The sequence below is a fragment of the Capronia coronata genome (genome assembly GCF_000585585.1).
Source record: "Capronia coronata CBS 617.96 chromosome Unknown acBCG-supercont1.1, whole genome shotgun sequence".
Taxonomy (NCBI): Eukaryota; Fungi; Ascomycota; class Eurotiomycetes; order Chaetothyriales; family Herpotrichiellaceae; genus Capronia; species Capronia coronata.
In genome coordinates, this window is record NW_006912893.1 from 3,838,403 (window position 1) to 3,855,070 (window position 16,668).

The window sequence follows — 16,668 nt, forward strand, 5'->3', positions numbered from 1 at the left end:
GAGTCTCATAAGGGTTGAAAAGTATAGATAGCAGGTCTGCCATGGAAAACTTCTATCGTCCTAAACACAATAGCTCTTTGCTCTTTGCTCTTTGCACGTATAAATATCTTCTTGATAGAAGATGCGCGGGAGGGTCAGCCGCGGAAGGGGAAAACGATGTTCCGACAACAACGATCCCATCTCCCTCGCAATGCCATCAACTCTTCTCATCGTACAATCTTCTCTTTATATCATACACCACACATTACCTCCCGAGATTGCACTGAATGGCAAACCACGCACTGGAGTATCGATGTTGTCGTCCCTGCAGGTCGCAGCATCCTCTACACCGCCGTGGAATCAATGGCCATCACTAACAACCGTTGTATCCCTGTTGCTGCCACATCTTGACACTTTTGACCGCCATCTCACCACCATCTTTCCAGGTTGGATACCATGTGTCTTTGGCATTCCAAAAGTCCTTTTTCGCCGTTGGACTTGCGTCGACCCACGGCTTCCCATTTTTCCCATCTCCGAACCAGCCGTTCGTTCCACCCACCGCGACATTCAAAATGAGATAAAAGTCTTGATCGAAAGGTGTCGCTGCATTCCCAGTCTGTGACCAGGGATCTATAAGTCTTGTTCCATTGCTGTCAGACAAAGGGAAATGACCGCGTTTCCACAACGGCTCGTTGAAATTGGTATACAGCACCTGCAGCAGCCGAGTGTCGATGTAAGTGAAGATATATTTCTCCGACCACTCGAGGCCAAAAGTATGGAACTTCTTTGCGAAGGTGGTATGCAGGGCATTCCTCTTCACGTTGGTCCTCCACCAACCGTCGTTGACCGAGTTGGGACCCCAGTGTAACGCGCTGGAAACGATGTTGTTGCCCCCTGAAGGATAGGTATGGTTGTTGCCTCTTGACTCGACAATATCGATTTCCCCAGATTGTGGCCACTGTCCATATTTGTTGTCGACCGGGAGTAGCCATATCGCAGGCCAGAGCCAGTCACCTTCGGGCAGTTTGGCTTCGACTTCGATTCGGCCGTATCTAATCGACGCCCCTTTCTTGGTGTTGATCCGTCCAGACTTGACAGGGTTGACAATGGTGCCGTTTGTGGTATTGGTGCCCGTGATACAATCGCTCCAGACCGAAGATGAGCAGATACCCTCACCTATTAGGTTGATCACATTGTTCGTCTCGATCAACTTCGGATCCTGCAGTGTCGGCTTGATATGGAGCATTCCGTCGTTGACAAACACGTTCTCGTCTGTGACGGTGGTCTGTTCGAACTGCCCGTTGCCAAACCCGCCAACCTCGGCCTCCTTGGTCCAGACTTTCGAATCAAAACCATTCGAAAAATCCTCCAGGTACACCGGACAATATGTGTGATTGACGACACTTCGAAGACCGTCCCAGACCAGGAAGCCAGCAATGCCCAGGCCCGCCAAAAGTCCAATGATCGGAATTATGGTCACCCATTTTTCTCGGGGATCTTTCACCTTGGTCCATGGCCGCTCGACCTCTCCCTTTTTGACTCGTCGGGAATGGAAGTATCGCTGGGTGAGCATACTTTGGTGCAGCGCGGCTGATGATGCATTTCTTGAAGGATATTCAGATGCATAAGGTGTTAAGAAAGGGTTTGCGGGCTTCTCGTGTTGGGAAACACCACTGGCCATGGCCGAGTCTGGTGAGCCGGCTCTCTGGGTAGCTTCAAGATTCATCGTCGAATCGACTTGGAGAGAATAGCGAGAACTGGATGATTGTGCCATGGTAGGGGGTAGTGGATAGCTACAGGTGCTCCTCAATACTGACTGCGAGAACAGAAACTAACAGGATTCAAGGGTTGAGGCTTTCCACTGCTCCATCTCGGATACGAAGCTGTCCGATTCCACGACAGACGCTACGAGGCGATGGCGTATTTAGAAGCAACTATGAAGAGTAGAAAGACGGAGAGAGCATCGGGCATCAGCCACTATTTGCTGAACACTTTAATCGGTCTTGGTCTGGTTGTGTATTTGTCTCAGGCACGAAATCGACATAGCACGGTAGGCAAGGATGTCTTCTGTGCATACGACTTTCGATGTGGCTCTTATGTTCCAAGACATCAATTTATGATTGGAACAGGAAAAGCACAACGACGGCAAAGCACGTCGCCACGATGCTTTCCAAAATATACCAGCCATCGGTCCTCAGTATACATGACATTTATCCGCAAAACATGAGGGCAAAAACACCTCTACCGATTTGTGGACCAGGGGGTCTCATGTCGCGGTCTCAAGCATGGAGTATCCTCGAAGCAAGAAGAGCTCGTCGTCCATAAAAGTCCTTGCATCGGCTGGCGGACGTATGACAGCATGATGCGAGTGATACGGCGTGGATGGCGAGCAAGGTGGGTGTTCAGTCACGATGCAAATGAATGTTTCTCCCCTTGCAGAAAAGGCTGAACTAACCACAACAGGGGTGACTGTCTGAGAGGAGAGCGACCTGTCAAATTACATTGCCTCTACCCCTGATTCTCTTCCTTTTCTGTTTGTTCCTCCATCACCATCAGCCTCCTTCCATCCTTGCTTCTAACCAGCTGCAACCCGATTCCTGTTACTTTATCACAGAACCATCGTGGCGGAGACTGACTATCCCTGCTCGGCAATCTGTCCGCGAAAGACCTTGCCTATGAGCTTACCCTTGCTGGCCGATTTTAATATCCTTCTGCTATAGTAGACATGCTAAAGCTATGGTACGGAAATTTGTCCATGATACAGCCAAGGATCATCATGGTCAAGTTCAGTCTTCACCCTTTCGTCTGAGACGACTTCCAGGTAGTGCCTGCAATTTGCAATATTCTTGTTCTGCAGGTCGCTGCAGCCCCAGATCAATGCCGAGATCTCTCAGTGAGGCCGTTGTGATGTCTCTGGCCACTCCACGGTAAGCAGTACGACTCTATATGATGTGTTCAGATGTCTCAAAGGGAGCCTTGCCTTGCGTCCATATTGGGACCCAGCAGCTCCCGGACAATGGTGGGTATCCTGTCCTCTTGCACGTAGTGCTCTGACCTTGTGGATTCGTGCGGTCCATATACAACACCACGAAATGGACATTAAGCCATCGCTGGACGACCATCAGCAATATACGCCTCGAACGATTGATTCAAGCAAAGCTACCACTCCTCAAGATATGTCGAGGCAGCATTTCACACCCAAGAGGGGCTCTCCAACATCTGGGATGTTCAGTCTGGACGACTCACCCGTCCAAAGCAGTGCTGCATCGATTAGTGGCAGGTCAACCCGCAGCGCGCAAAGCAGTTTCATCGAAGAACTCAAACACGAGATTATGGTCAACCATCTCTATCAACAGCAATGCTCACACCTTTGGGTCAGCGACGGCTGCGGCGAATGCGAAGGCGTCTTGGTACGCAAGTCCAGGGGCCATTATCTGGCATGCCCGCCGGAACTCCTGGATTCTCACTTCGCGCAAGTGTGCATACAACTCAATGTGCCGGTGAGAACATCTGATGACCATTCCCGCTATAGTATGCTGAGCCCGCGCTAGGTGGCCATGACCGTCAACTCGAGGGTAGTCAAGACGTTTCTCGCTTGGGCGCCCGATGCCACGGATGTGCCTCTGATGAACGGGTTGCGAGTCCAGATTCTGCCCACGCTCGGCCACCTTCCTCGAGCCCGGAAACACCAGTTTGCCGCCTTCATCGCGTCCGAATCCCTCCTTGTTGTGTGGGACGACGATCCATCCAACGTCGTGAAAAGGGCAATCACCATCGAGGCCCAGTTAATGGAACTCGTCTGGCATAGCGGCGAGGCGGGAGACGACGATGAAGTACCAAATGAGAAAGAAGGCGGCTCCCAATGCACGATAGATGCCGAATCGGGAGAGGTTGTCGCAGAGGGCCGTGCCACCAACCTGATGAACACCGTTCTGGTTGCGTTCACCTTGATCATTGTCGTCGTTCTACTGGGCTTGGCCTGCCGCTCCTTAGCCACGGAGATTGCTGTTGACGGTGCATATGGTCGATTGGCCTTCCTCTTGTTGCTACCGGTGCAAATCTTCTTCACACTGGTAAGTCGAGCAACCGCCACTCGCCACATCATGTTGAATACTTATGTCCCATGCAGTTCTTTGCCCAGGTCATCGTCGGATGCATATCACAATGCATCGGCCCTGTGCGACAAATGCAGTTGAACTCGAAATACTTTTCGGCCAAATGCTCGCCTCGGCTACGGACGAGCGAGCTGCCTCATGTAACGGTCCAATGCCCCGTGTACAAAGAGGGCCTGCAGTCAGTCATTGCGCCGACCGTCAGATCGATCAAGCAAGCGATTTCGACGTACGAGTTACAAGGCGGAACGGCCAACATGTTGATCAACGACGACGGGCTGCAGATCCTGGAGGAAGACGAGCGACGAGCGCGCATCGAGTTCTACCAGGACCACAACATCGGGTGGACGGCGCGACCGAAGCACAACAGCGACGGGTTCGTGCGGCGCGGCAAGTTCAAGAAGGCGTCCAACATGAACTACGGGCTCATGCTGTCGTGCAAAGTAGAGGACAAACTACGACAAATCCACCGCGGCTCGACCTGGGGCGCGAGCGACGAAACGCAAGCCTACGAGACATGTCTACAAGAAGTGCTGTCCGAGACGCCCCGGGCCTGGGCCGACGGCAACATCCGGATCGGCGACTACATCCTGTTGATTGACAGCGACACGCGCGTGCCGGCGGACTGTCTGCTCGACGCGGTGAGCGAGATGGAGCAGTCGCCCAGCGTGGGGATCATGCAGTTCGCGTCCGGGGTGATGCAGGTGGTGCACACGTTCTTCGAGAACGGAATCACGTTCTTCACGAACCTGATCTACACGGCGATCGAGTACACGGTGGCCAACGGCGACGTGGCGCCGTTTGTGGGCCACAACGCGATCCTGCGCTGGAGCGCGATCCAGCAGGTATCGTACGTCGACTCGGACGGCTACGAGAAGTTCTGGTCCGAGGCGCACGTCAGCGAGGACTTCGACATGTCGCTGCGCCTACAGTGCGACGGGTATATCATCCGGCTAGCGGCGTGGGCGCACGGCGGCTTCAAAGAGGGCGTCAGCCTGACCGTGTACGACGAGCTGGCGCGCTGGGAGAAGTACGCGTACGGCTGCAACGAGCTGCTGTTCCACCCGATGCGCAAGTGGCTGTACCGCGGCCCCTTTACCGATCTGTTCCGTCGCTTTCTGTTCTCCAACATCCGCTTCACCTCCAAGATCACCATCGTCAGCTACATCGGCACCTACTACGCCATCGGCGCCGCCTGGATCCTGACCCTGGCCAACTACTTCGCCGTCGGCTGGTTCAATGGCTACCTCGACAGATACTACATCGACAGCTGGAAGGTGTGGTTCAGCATTGTCACTGTCTTCAACGGGCTCGGCAACATCGCCCTGGCCGTCATGCGCTATCGCATCGGCCAGAAATCCTTCGTCGCTGCCCTGCTGGAGAACTTCAAGTGGATTCTCATGCTGTCGATTTTTCTCGGCGGCCTGTCGCTGCATGTCTCGCAGGCTCTGCTGGCCCATATGTTCGAGGTCGACATGTCCTGGGGCGCGACCAGTAAGGAGGCCGAGTTTTCCAATTTCTTCATCGAGGTTCCAAAGGTCATTCGCAAGTTCAAGTTCTGTATCACTTTTGCCGTCGTCGCTATTGTCGTCATGGTCGTCCTGGCCACGAATCCCGGTGGCTGGATTCCCTTCGATTGGCTCATTGGCGATTTCATCGCTATCTTGCCCATGAGTACCGTCACCGCGAGTCATTTGTTGTTGCCCATTGTCTTGAACCCGGCGCTGATGGGTTTTTCTTGGTAAACATGAAGAAGTGGGCGGCGATGGGAATAGATGAAAGGAATGGATTGGATCCGTTTGACAGAATAAAATGGCCAAACGATATATATTGGGTGGTGGATTGGGCTGGACGGGAATACTAGGGAGTGATAATAGAATGAAGTTGTTTCGGTTCATGGCCACTTGCCGGGCATGTTTACGATCAAATTGTGACATGCAGGGACTCGGGTTTGTTCATCTTTCGTGTTGTCTTCCATCCAAAAGGTAGCATGTGGCGGATTAGGAAGCCTCGATTTGAGGCAGGACTCCTTCGTCTTCTCGGCCATGGAGATGTTACTGGCTAAAGCGTAGGCGCATGGTACTGGAATGACTCGAAGGTACGTACAACTAACTGAAGGGAAGACTGAAGAAGCAAATGGCCAGGAATGGCGAGGAATATTCATCTTCGGTGGCGACATGTTAGGAATATTATGATTCAGTGTGGTATCATTCCATTTAATCACTTCCGGTCTACCTTTTGAAAGGCTATCATGACCATCATGACACCTTCAGCACCGCTCTACCAGCAAGTTTGCCAGCGATCATCTGCTCGATATACTTATCCACATCCTCAAGCGTCCCCTTGGACAAGATTGGCTAGCGGTAGTCACTGTTAGCCATGGATTATCTCCATGTAGGAGGTGAGGTTGGGATTTGACTTACGTGGACCAACCCTCGGGCAGTAAAGTCAAGAGCTTCCTCAACATCCTTCAAGGTGCCAACGACACTGCCGACAATGCTCAGCCTTTTCAAGCACAGCATCATCGGAGGCGCGCCCGCCAGGACGGTCGAGTCCTTGGGCAGACCGACCGCGACGACGGTGCCACCCGGTCGCAGCAAGGTCGGGGCAGACTCGTAAGCCGCTCTGGTGGCGGCTGTGACGATGACGGCGTGAGCGCCGTATGTGGTGATCCGCGTCACCTCTGCAGCAGTGTCCTTGATCTGGGTGAAGTCGATGAATTCTTCGGCGCCGAGTTTCTTGCATAGTTCTTTCTTTGCGTCGCCGCCGTCGATGGCAATGACTCGCATTCCCTACACACAGTTAGTGCGGAGTCCGGGCGAAATGTGGGCTCTCCGTTCTCTGACATACCATAGCTTTCGCATATTGTACAGCAAGATGACCAAGACCGCCACCGGCGCCTCCGATGACCTGGCCAAAGAGAGACAGTCAGCAAGATGGATCAGTTGGGGCTGTGAGGATGTCGATATCCAAGAACTCACCAGCCATTGTCCTGGGCGGACATTGCTTCGCTTGCAAGCCGTGTACGCCGTGACACCACCACACATGATCGGCCCGGCTTCTTCGTCGGCCACACCGTCTGGGATCCGCGTGGTATATCTGCCGTCGCTCACGGCGTATTGTTGGAACGTGCCGGCGGCAGTGAACCCGGCGTTGATCTGTTTAGGGCAATGCAACTCGTCGGTGCCATTGGTGCAGAACTCGCATTCGCCACAGGTGCTCCAGACCCATTTGATGCCGGCCCGGTCGCCGACCTTCCACTTGTGTTCCATCCCCTCGCCGACGGCGACGATTGTACCGGCACCCTCGTGACCAGCTATCCCTTTGGTCGCCGGCTGCATGGCAACGCCGAATGACGACCATTCATCGTGGAGCAGTGATTTGTCGGAGCCACAGAGACCGGTCCTGATTGCAAAATGTTAGACACAAACAGCAGGAGAACAAATGTTGGGTTTAGTGGTCCTGAATACTTACCAATTGATCTTGACCAGAACCTGTCCTGGGCCTGGTTGGGGAACCTCAACCTCCTTCACTGGCGCTCTGGCTTCATCTCCACTGCCGACCTTAACGGCGGCTTTTTGTAGCTTGGGGATATCGACTGAACCCATGGTCGGGGGGATATAAGTCTGTAAGTCTGTGAAAATGTATGTTTACATGTACCTATGTATGGAGCGGGGAGGGAGGGAGTCGTGTGATTGATCCTCTATCAAAAAGAGCAGAATACAAGAGAAGCAAGGGTCGGCCGCAAATATATACCTTGCCTACCATTGAGGAGGGACTGTTGTTCCCCCGTACCCCCCGTAACCTGTCATACATCAAGCCCGCCTTTGTCGGAACCGACAGACGATACATAGGTACCTACCTAAGGTAGCTTGGAACCCCATGGGACAACTCCTGGACCTGCTGGGCCAGGACTTGGAAAACGCGGGGTATCCGCGGTCCAGGGGAACCGGCGGAAGCGCTCGAAAAGTCCCAATGGCGGCTTCAGCTGTGTGCTTTTCTCTTTCGCGGGTTGATATCTGGGGAATGCTCTGGCGCTGGAAACCAGGGTGCGGAGCATGGCTAGATAGATACAAGCCGTTCTGTTCGGCTTTAGTGGAGTGATGGCATCAAAGACAGGCACACATGGAACCGAGCAAAAGCTGCCCGCATCTAACCTGACACAGCAGAGTGGTCGATACTGATCTGACTGGAGTCTCGACGGCGGTATTTTCCGGCATGTGGCTCGCGGCAACGGTATTCCTTCCACCAGCGTGCACAGTGCCTCAGGTGTTCATATAAGGACGTTGTCTGCATGTGAAATCCAGAGGACAGCTTCGAGTATGTACCTGACATGACGGGTGCAGCCTCATTTCGACGTGCCTCGGGCAAGTCGAGGCAGGGAAGGAGATACAGAGGGGTAGCAGTATGGGGGGATGGAGACACGGCCCGGAGTCTGGGGTACAACAAGCAAGGCATCAAGCAAACCCACTGATGGTGGAGGGGGAGAAGGTGGAGGGGAGATGCAGTGGTAGATGGTGGACGGTAGATGGTGGATGGTGGAGAGGAGATGGCGGATAGATGTACAGAGAGACAGAGAGAGCTTAACAGAGTAGAGAGACTAATAGTACTAGTACGTACATAGCCGCTGCAACAGGAAGGTGATCCGAGCACCGGATAGCGCAGCCTGCCCCCCAAGTGAACTTCGTCCTGCGTCCGTGATCAGTCAATCGTTTCTTCTCCAAGCAGAACACACCAAAGTGTGTCACTACAGGTATTCATTTCACACCCGCCACGGCAAGCGGAGCTTGGGTAGTTCAACTAATCACAACTGGGTGTATCCTATACCCTTGTGATTACTGCGCTTGAACCGTCTGGGTCTATCTGGATCAGATCCGTCATCTACAAGATGGTCCTCGCCGTACGTTTCGCCAACACTCAGGAATGCCATACTCACTGGGATCCTGTTGGCTGACTCGCTGTTCCCTTTCAGGCTGTCGGGCAGATTTGCTCGACCGCATCCATGTCCCACAACCTCGCACAATGTCAGAGGCTTGTCAAAGGAGCTGTCGAGGCTGGAGCAAAGGTTAGTTCACTTTATGCCTGCATTTATTGCAGTCCGTTGTCAGTGTCAGGCTTCGTAGTACTCGACATTGACCCCGTCCTCACCAGCATCCGCCCTCTCTAGGCACTCTTCCTCCCTGAAGCGTCCGACTACATAGCTTCCTCCGCCGCGGAATCTGTAGGGCTCTGTCAGGATGCCTCCAAAAGCCTATTCGTCCGCGGACTTCAAAAAGCCGCAAGAGACAATTCCTTGCTGATCAATGTTGGCATCCACGAGCCGACCGATCCACCGTCCAAGCGGATCAAAAACACACTGATCTGGATTGATAAAGAGGGGGAGATTGCCCATCGATACCAGAAGCTACATGTTTTTGATATTGATCTCCGTCCGAACGGGCCGAAACTCAAAGAGAGCGATGCCGTGGAGCCTGGCCATGAGACTGTTCCACCATATCCCACCATCCTGGGTAAGTTCGGTAGCTTGATATGCTTTGATATGCGGTTTCCCGAACCTGCGCTCCGACTGCGTCGTCAAGGGGCAGAAGGCCTGCTGTACCCGTCGGCTTTCACCGTCCCAACCGGGAAGCTTCACTGGGAGGTCATCCTACGGTGCCGAGCAATTGAGACGCAGAGTTGGGTTATAGCCGCCGCCCAATGTGGCAGACACAATGAAAAGCGTGTCAGTTATGGTGACACTATCGTCATCTCCCCCAACGGCCGCATAGTCGGACGACTGGACCATGTCGAGGACTTGGACGATGAGAAAGAAGACGCGCGTGAGCCAGATCTGCTCACTGTCGACATCGATTTGGATGCGGTGAAAGAAGTCAGAAGAGGCATCCCCCTGCTGAGGCGAACCGACGTCTATCCCGAAATATAAATATATATAATGGCTCGTTCCCCTGAAGAGACTGCCCATACACACCGGCCTTCTCGACGACCAAACTATATCGCGACTTTCCAACCTACGTAACTTACGGCGGAACCGAATATTCCGACCGGTTCCTCTCTGATACGCATGCATTACCAATATGGCACAAGCTAAGAGATGGTGGCCTGTCTTCCGCAACATGAAGAAACGCGCGGGCATGAACGGAATCTATTGTGAATCTGAACATCGACGTCGCCCCAGCCGCCATGCATAGCGAACGAGCATATGCTACTATGTATCTGTCCAGTTCGGATCTGAATGGATGAAACAAGGCCGAGATACGCCCCAAGTCCGTGGTAGAAAGGCTGTGCAGCGCTATGCAATCTGTCAATGATGTAGCCCCTGTCACCATGTCCTGACTGTCAGGATGGTAACAGAGGGCGCGGTGTGCGTACTTTCGAATGAACGTATCGCCGGCCGAGGCAAAGATAGTGGATAGTGGACACGGCCCAATCTGGAAACAAACTTGTGCTGGCGGAGTTAAGCATTTTGTACGAGGTACGCGGCATCGTGTCGATGGGAAGTTGTACGATGTCACCAAGGAACGTCTACAGATTCATCCTGGCCACCGATCCAGCCAGGTACAGAGATCTTGACCATGGCTCTAAGAATGGCCAGGTTATCATCTACATCGCGAAGGTTGCTCTCTCCGACCCTGGGCGGCGAGGCGGCCGCTTCATTGGGAGTCGTCCACATTGTCAACTCCTGTTATCGCCGGCTGTGCCGACTTCCGGACACTGGGCGGGATCATTCCCAAGCACAAGGTTCATTTCATCATAGCACAGATAGCCTGTATGTAGGTGTCGTCAACAATAATGACCAAGTGTGTTGGATCGAGGAGAGATCGGATCGTAGAGTGCTAGTGAAGAGTAGTATCGAATTGCTCTTAGACTTGGTACTTAGTAGATCTTTCTCACCAGTTGTAACTGCGTACTTGTAACAGTGGAGGTCTAGGTGGAGTTGTAGAGGACCAGGATGACCAATTCAACAGCCTTGGGAGCGTATAAGTTACGAGTTAGTAATCTACATAATCTACATGGTCGTTGCGCCTGTTACTACTACTACTATGTGGCGTATCCCTGGTTTTCACGGACTGCTGCTGACTAGTAGTTGTTGACTAGTACTACGTAGTAGCCAACAATGAATGTACGAAGGAAGCAACAAGCATGGGGGTCTGTCAGATCCATGACCCTCCCCTCTCAGAGGATGTCGTACTGTGAGTCCGAGTCGATGCTCCATGCCATTCATTCCCCAAGATGGCAGTCGTATATCCGGCCTAGGGTCTGTTGACTTAACTCCATCTGTCGTCCCCTAACCAAATCTACCGTTCAATCTTCTTGGATAGTACACAAGATTCTTCAAGATCAAACTCAATCGGGGGGTTTTCCTGTTCCCTTATATATCACTTTCATTTTCGCGAAGCAGCGTGACGAAAGAGGTGGTTCAATTCGACGATTGATTGAGTAGCCCCTGGCATAGACATGGCAGTGCGCCACACCGACGCTGTTCCAAACCCAGCGGCTTCAGCGTCTTCGTCTACTCTTGACTTCATGCCCGAGATCACGGAAGAAGCAGAAGCGCCCAACGATGCAGGGAACGACCAGCCAGCGCAGCTGGATCCTGAGAAAGATGCCGAGTCCCAGCGATCGGTGCCTGCCACCGCTATGCGCACGTCGCGACCAGATCTAGTCGAGTTCGATGGACCAGACGATCCCGACAATCCACAGAACTGGTCCAAGAAGAGGAAATGGGCCATCACGGCTGCCATGGGAGGCATGGCATTTGTCGTCACCTTTGCCAGTTCAATCCATGTGCGTAGGGACCAGGATCGCCTCTGGGCAAGTGGCCGTCGCTGACTCTTCTCTCCCAGAGTGTGGCCATCAAACCGGTGGCCCATGAGTACCATATTTCACAGGTCGTTTCTATTCTGGGGGTCTCACTCTTCCTGCTGGTGAGTCGACGAACGTGGAGAAATTCTGGCGCGACACCGCTGATCATTTACCTAGGGATTTGTGTTTGGACCGATCTTTTTCGGGCCCGCGTCCGAGGTTTTTGGGCGACGGGTGCCGCTATTTGCGGGATATCTCGTGTTTGCCATCTTCCAAATCCCCGTGGCCGTGGCCCGCAATGTCGAGACAATCATGCTGGGCCGTTTTTTTGGAGGATTCGCCGCCTCGTCTCCCTTGGCCGTGGTCGGAGGTGCGCTTGCCGATATCTGGGGTCCCCTTGAGAGAGCATATGGTGTTTGCGTCTTTGCAGGGGCGACTTTTATTGGTCCCGTGGCCGGTATGCTATATCAAGCTTCAACCTGCGATACTCGGACCAGATCATACTGACCTCACACGTGCCAGGTCCGATCGTGGGCGGCTTTATCACTCAGTCATATCTTGGCTGGCGGTGGACGGCGTGGATCACACTCATCATGGCTGCCCTGTTCGGTAGCATCGGCCTCTTGGTCATTCCCGAAACCTCCGCGGCCAGGATTCTGCAGATCAAAGCGAAACGGCTGCGGTATGAAACACAAAACTGGGCCTTGCACGCCAAAGCTGACGAAAGGCGTGTCGATGCCAAATCCATGCTGACTGTGTATCTTGTTCGTCCATTCCTCATGTTCGTGCAGGAACCGATCCTGGCTCTGGTCACGGCGTACATGAGCTTCATTTATGGGTAAAGGATTCGTCGTCCAGTCTTTTCGTGGAGTGAGTAGGCTAACGTGTTGACAGTATATTGTATCTTTTCTTCGAAGCCGTGAGTCATTGTCCCTCGGCCTCCATGTCAGCGGTGATCTTTGTACTGACTGTTTGTCACAGTTTCCCATATCTTTCCAGGAGGAACGAGGCTGGAATCCAGGGGTGGGAGCCCTCCCCTTCGCATCCTTCATTGTCGGCATCGCCATGGGGACGGGCTTGATCGCCTATTCCACAAGAACCAATTTCACCCGAGCATTCTACAAGGAGGGGAAGATCGTGCCGGAGGAACGACTGCCACCGATGATGGTGGGAGCCGCCGCGCTGCCCATCGGCTTGTTCTGGTTTGCATGGTATGTGACTGCCTGCCTTTCGCCCTGTCGACCTTGTCTGGTCTCATCTCAGCCACTGATATTGATTGACTTTTGCAGGACTTCTAACCCACACATCATCTGGGTGCCTCAAGTTCTTTCCGTCGCCGTCATGGGAGGCGGGTGTCTGCTCACGTTTTGGCAAGGCATGAACTATATCATCGACTGTTATGGCTTCTATGCAAACAGTGCGATCGCCATCAACACTTTCGTGCGATCCACTGCCGGCGCCGGGTTTCCGCTATTTGCACCAGCCATGTATCACAACTTGGGCGTCCCGTGGGCTTCCTCTCTCCTGGCATTTCTCTGTGTCGTCTTCTTCCCAGTGCCTGTCCTCTTCTACAAATACGGGGCGAGAATCCGGCAAAAGTCGAGGTTTAAGCCGGTGTGAGAGAGCATGAACCCAACAAACCACGGTCCAACATTCTGTGTTCCCTAGCAGGACTCAGTGCGTCTACGACGACCCTGCTGTTGCTGTCCTCCAGGCTCGTCGCAACGACATCAAAGTGGCTCGATCACCATGTCTCCGGAAAGAGCCCTCTCTGCAAAAGGTTGTAGGATACCACAATCGCAACCAGCCGACGCAAATTTCTAGAAAGGACTTGCTTGTACGGAGCCGCCGATGGGGCGAACAGCAAGCGGCCGCTGACTGGGAAGGAGTCGGCCTGGAGGTACGGAAATGGCGGCGACGGTCAGGTGGTGACTGCTCTGACCCTCCAACGGGACACAGGGGTGAATCAAGGGGTTAATAATGCGGTTAGTGAAATTAGGGAAGGGGACGTTGAGGACGTACAGTACACATCGACTTACCTATCTAGAGATTATCGGAGCAAAAGTCGGCGACCTTTCCTTTATATGTATATGTATATATATATATATATATATATATATGTTCTCAGCCTCCGCCAAGACTTACGACCTTGATTTATTGCCTTAGCCGAATGGGTGTCTCGACAAAGTGCTTGAGAAGAAAGTATGTGCCGCCCAGCGTCGTCGGAGATGCCTATCAAACGCAAGGTTGAAAGATCAACACAGATCGAAGCCAACTTTTCCGCCCTGCTCTTAGCGAACAAACCAACATGCAGCATGAGAAACGAGAGCTCTTCTGCCCTTATCACACAGCAGCACTTGTGTCTTCTTCCCCACTGCTTTTACTGTTCAACGAGCGAGATCGGCCCGGATTAGCTCAGGTGCAGCCTAAGAAGCCTGAGCCTTATCATGGCCCACTGGCACGTACAGATGCCACGTCAGCGACGCGACCACTCCAGATTCACAGACTCAAACAGCACATGCTCCTGATCCCCCGATACAGATATGATTAGATATAGCCATCAACAGACCCCCATATATCATATATCATATACCACATACTATACACCATTTATCTCTCCTGAGGCAGTCTTATCTTCGCCAGGTCGCCTGCAAAAGGGCCCTCGCATCGTCTCTCCTGTCCTTTCTCTCCCTTTCTTTCTCTTCCTGCCCTCTCATGATGCTGGTATGGTCATGGCTGTTACTGGTTGTCTATGCCCTGATCGGGGATGCAACAGCCGCCGCTGTCCCCCCTTCACCTCCTATAATCGCCGATGAGGGTCTACGAAATGCAAACCACATTTTCAATGCAATACATTCGTCCATGCGACAGTGGGGCTCTTCACTGAATCATAATGGCATGTCTTTGTTTTTGGCTCAAGTCCCTGCAGGCACGCAGTTCTATCATGGCACAGGCCGTGCTGAGCCGGTTCGGGGCATGGAGTGGTTGGCCTTTGAGCCGGAACATGCCGTGAATTTTGCTAGGAGTTTTGGGGGGAAGGCTGGCGGAACACCTTTTGGAAGAACGAGATATGATGGGACGGAGGGGAGACATTCTCGCGCTTCGTCTGAAGAAGAACACGGCGATTCGATTGCTTCTTCGGCAGAGAGACGGGTCGAGTCTCCCTCTTCTCCAATAGACCGTCCACTCGACTCTCGTCTCGTTCCTGCAGACACTCAAGTCGCACACCTCCCTCACCGAGACATCCAACACCCCTTCAGGGCAAACCCTGACCATGAACCAGAACCACCCAGGAGAAGGCCTCGTCCAACAATGCCTGGCTGGCTGCACACCTACAAAACCAAGACTGATTTACCGCTGCTATACATTGACGGCATGTCCGCCGGCAAATGCGACAAAGGCACCCTCGACACTCAAGACATTCTGCTCTTGAATGCCACAAACGAAAGCGATGGCGTCTTTTGGGAATACGAGCGCGCTGAACGACTATGCCACATGGCCAGCGAAACATGGAACGGCAAGATCAAAGGCTTCATTCGCATGGAGTCCGGGTTCGAAGTCATCTTGTGCTCCTTCGCCGAGGATCTGGATTTCATTCAGGCTGTCAGGGCGGGCCCCTTCGCTGGCGGAAAGGACAGTTCAGATCCAGACGATGAATCCCCTCCCCGATGGCACTTGTCGGATTGGATCCGGGCAATCACAGCACGCTACGATGGAATCGGCGGAGGACGAGTCAAACTGGATTACGACAACTTCGTCACTGCCTATGATTACAACCTGGAACTTTTCACACAGAACGACGGTCTGCCTAGACTCGGAAACGCGTCCGTCGGTGTCCTAGAAAAGATCCGTGGAGATGTGGACGCCATGGTCCACAACTGGGATCCCTCTCTAGCATTTCCTTCGGTTGACTGGCAGAACATCGCAGATATGGTTGTGGAACGATACGCCAAACAGCTGAAATATCTGGTGTCCGGCGCATTCACGACTTCCCAGCAACTATCTGATGAATTGAGTTCGTTCCTCCGCGTCTTTGTCGACTCGGATGCACGCAACACGACTGCTGAAGTTGGTAGGTGTGCGACACAGTTCATTCCTCACAGCGGAGAGCTCGAAACAGTTTCAACAAGATCCATTCGATCTGTCACGACGGCTATCTGTTCGACTCTGTTTGCCGCTCTGGACGCCAAGTCATCTTTCACAGACTCCGTGAGCAGTCTACACTCTTTGATCGAGTATCTGGACTGGACAGTGTGGAAGAGATGTCCTGAGTGTCCACTCGGTCAAGTGTGCTTTATTCCGATCTGGCCATTCGGTGCTGTTGAGGATCGTGATAATCCGCAGTGTCGCAATCTCACTGACTTGGATGGTCGGATGGGATATTGGGCTGGGTTTGGACCGGGACATCCTCCTCATAATCGTTCAGGGACGGATGCATAGCTGAACAGACTTGGTGAATGCGATGGTAGCTTACTGTAGATGTTTACTATATATAATATGGCCTTTTCTTTCCTTCCTTCACGCCGACTGCACAATGCCTCCCTCTCTTCCCATTCTCTTTGTTCCCTCCTCACGCCGCATATCGACTCAGATAGTGACTGTGAGATCTCGATCCATCTTGCTGAAGGCGTCGACGATCCAATCTGAGTGTTGCTAGACTTGGTACGGCTACACTAGGCTCGTAGTCACCTCCCTGCCGAGTAAAGGCTCGAGGTACTGTGCCTAGTCTTCAGTTGAGACCTATATAATTCAGCCTTGTAGCTGCTCTTGATAG

The 16,668-nt window shown here is 53.0% G+C and overlaps 6 protein-coding genes across 6 annotated transcripts; 4 read left to right on the plus strand and 2 right to left on the minus strand.

The window, feature by feature from the left end:
• Positions 1-352: 352 nt before the first annotated feature.
• A1O1_01358 (uncharacterized protein) lies at positions 353-1,753 on the minus strand (the record flags this gene model as incomplete). Its single annotated transcript, XM_007722271.1, has 1 exon — positions 353-1,753. The coding sequence occupies one exon, from the start codon at positions 1,751-1,753 to the stop codon at positions 353-355; it is 1,401 nt and encodes a 466-aa protein (XP_007720461.1).
• A 1,318-nt stretch (positions 1,754-3,071) lies between these two features.
• On the plus strand, positions 3,072-5,836 carry A1O1_01359 (uncharacterized protein; the record flags this gene model as incomplete). The annotated part of the gene is made up of 3 exons (XM_007722272.1): positions 3,072-3,479; positions 3,531-4,052; positions 4,109-5,836. The coding sequence occupies 3 exons, from the start codon at positions 3,072-3,074 to the stop codon at positions 5,834-5,836; spliced, it is 2,658 nt and encodes an 885-aa protein (XP_007720462.1).
• A 513-nt stretch (positions 5,837-6,349) lies between these two features.
• Positions 6,350-7,699, minus strand: A1O1_01360 (uncharacterized protein; the record flags this gene model as incomplete). Its single annotated transcript, XM_007722273.1, has 5 exons — positions 6,350-6,448; positions 6,515-6,883; positions 6,942-7,001; positions 7,073-7,496; positions 7,566-7,699. 5 exons carry the CDS (start codon positions 7,697-7,699, stop codon positions 6,350-6,352), a joined length of 1,086 nt encoding a protein of 361 aa, XP_007720463.1.
• Positions 7,700-9,093: 1,394 nt separating this feature from the next.
• On the plus strand, positions 9,094-10,014 carry A1O1_01361 (uncharacterized protein; the record flags this gene model as incomplete). Its single annotated transcript, XM_007722274.1, has 2 exons — positions 9,094-9,156; positions 9,259-10,014. 2 exons carry the CDS (start codon positions 9,094-9,096, stop codon positions 10,012-10,014), a joined length of 819 nt encoding a protein of 272 aa, XP_007720464.1.
• Positions 10,015-11,615: 1,601 nt separating this feature from the next.
• A1O1_01362 (uncharacterized protein) lies at positions 11,616-13,514 on the plus strand (the record flags this gene model as incomplete). Its single annotated transcript, XM_007722275.1, has 7 exons — positions 11,616-11,876; positions 11,936-12,016; positions 12,072-12,351; positions 12,417-12,732; positions 12,789-12,813; positions 12,876-13,105; positions 13,184-13,514. 7 exons carry the CDS (start codon positions 11,616-11,618, stop codon positions 13,512-13,514), a joined length of 1,524 nt encoding a protein of 507 aa, XP_007720465.1.
• Positions 13,515-14,612: 1,098 nt separating this feature from the next.
• On the plus strand, positions 14,613-16,334 carry A1O1_01363 (uncharacterized protein; the record flags this gene model as incomplete). The annotated part of the gene is made up of 1 exon (XM_007722276.1): positions 14,613-16,334. The coding sequence occupies one exon, from the start codon at positions 14,613-14,615 to the stop codon at positions 16,332-16,334; it is 1,722 nt and encodes a 573-aa protein (XP_007720466.1).
• Positions 16,335-16,668: the final 334 nt, after the last annotated feature.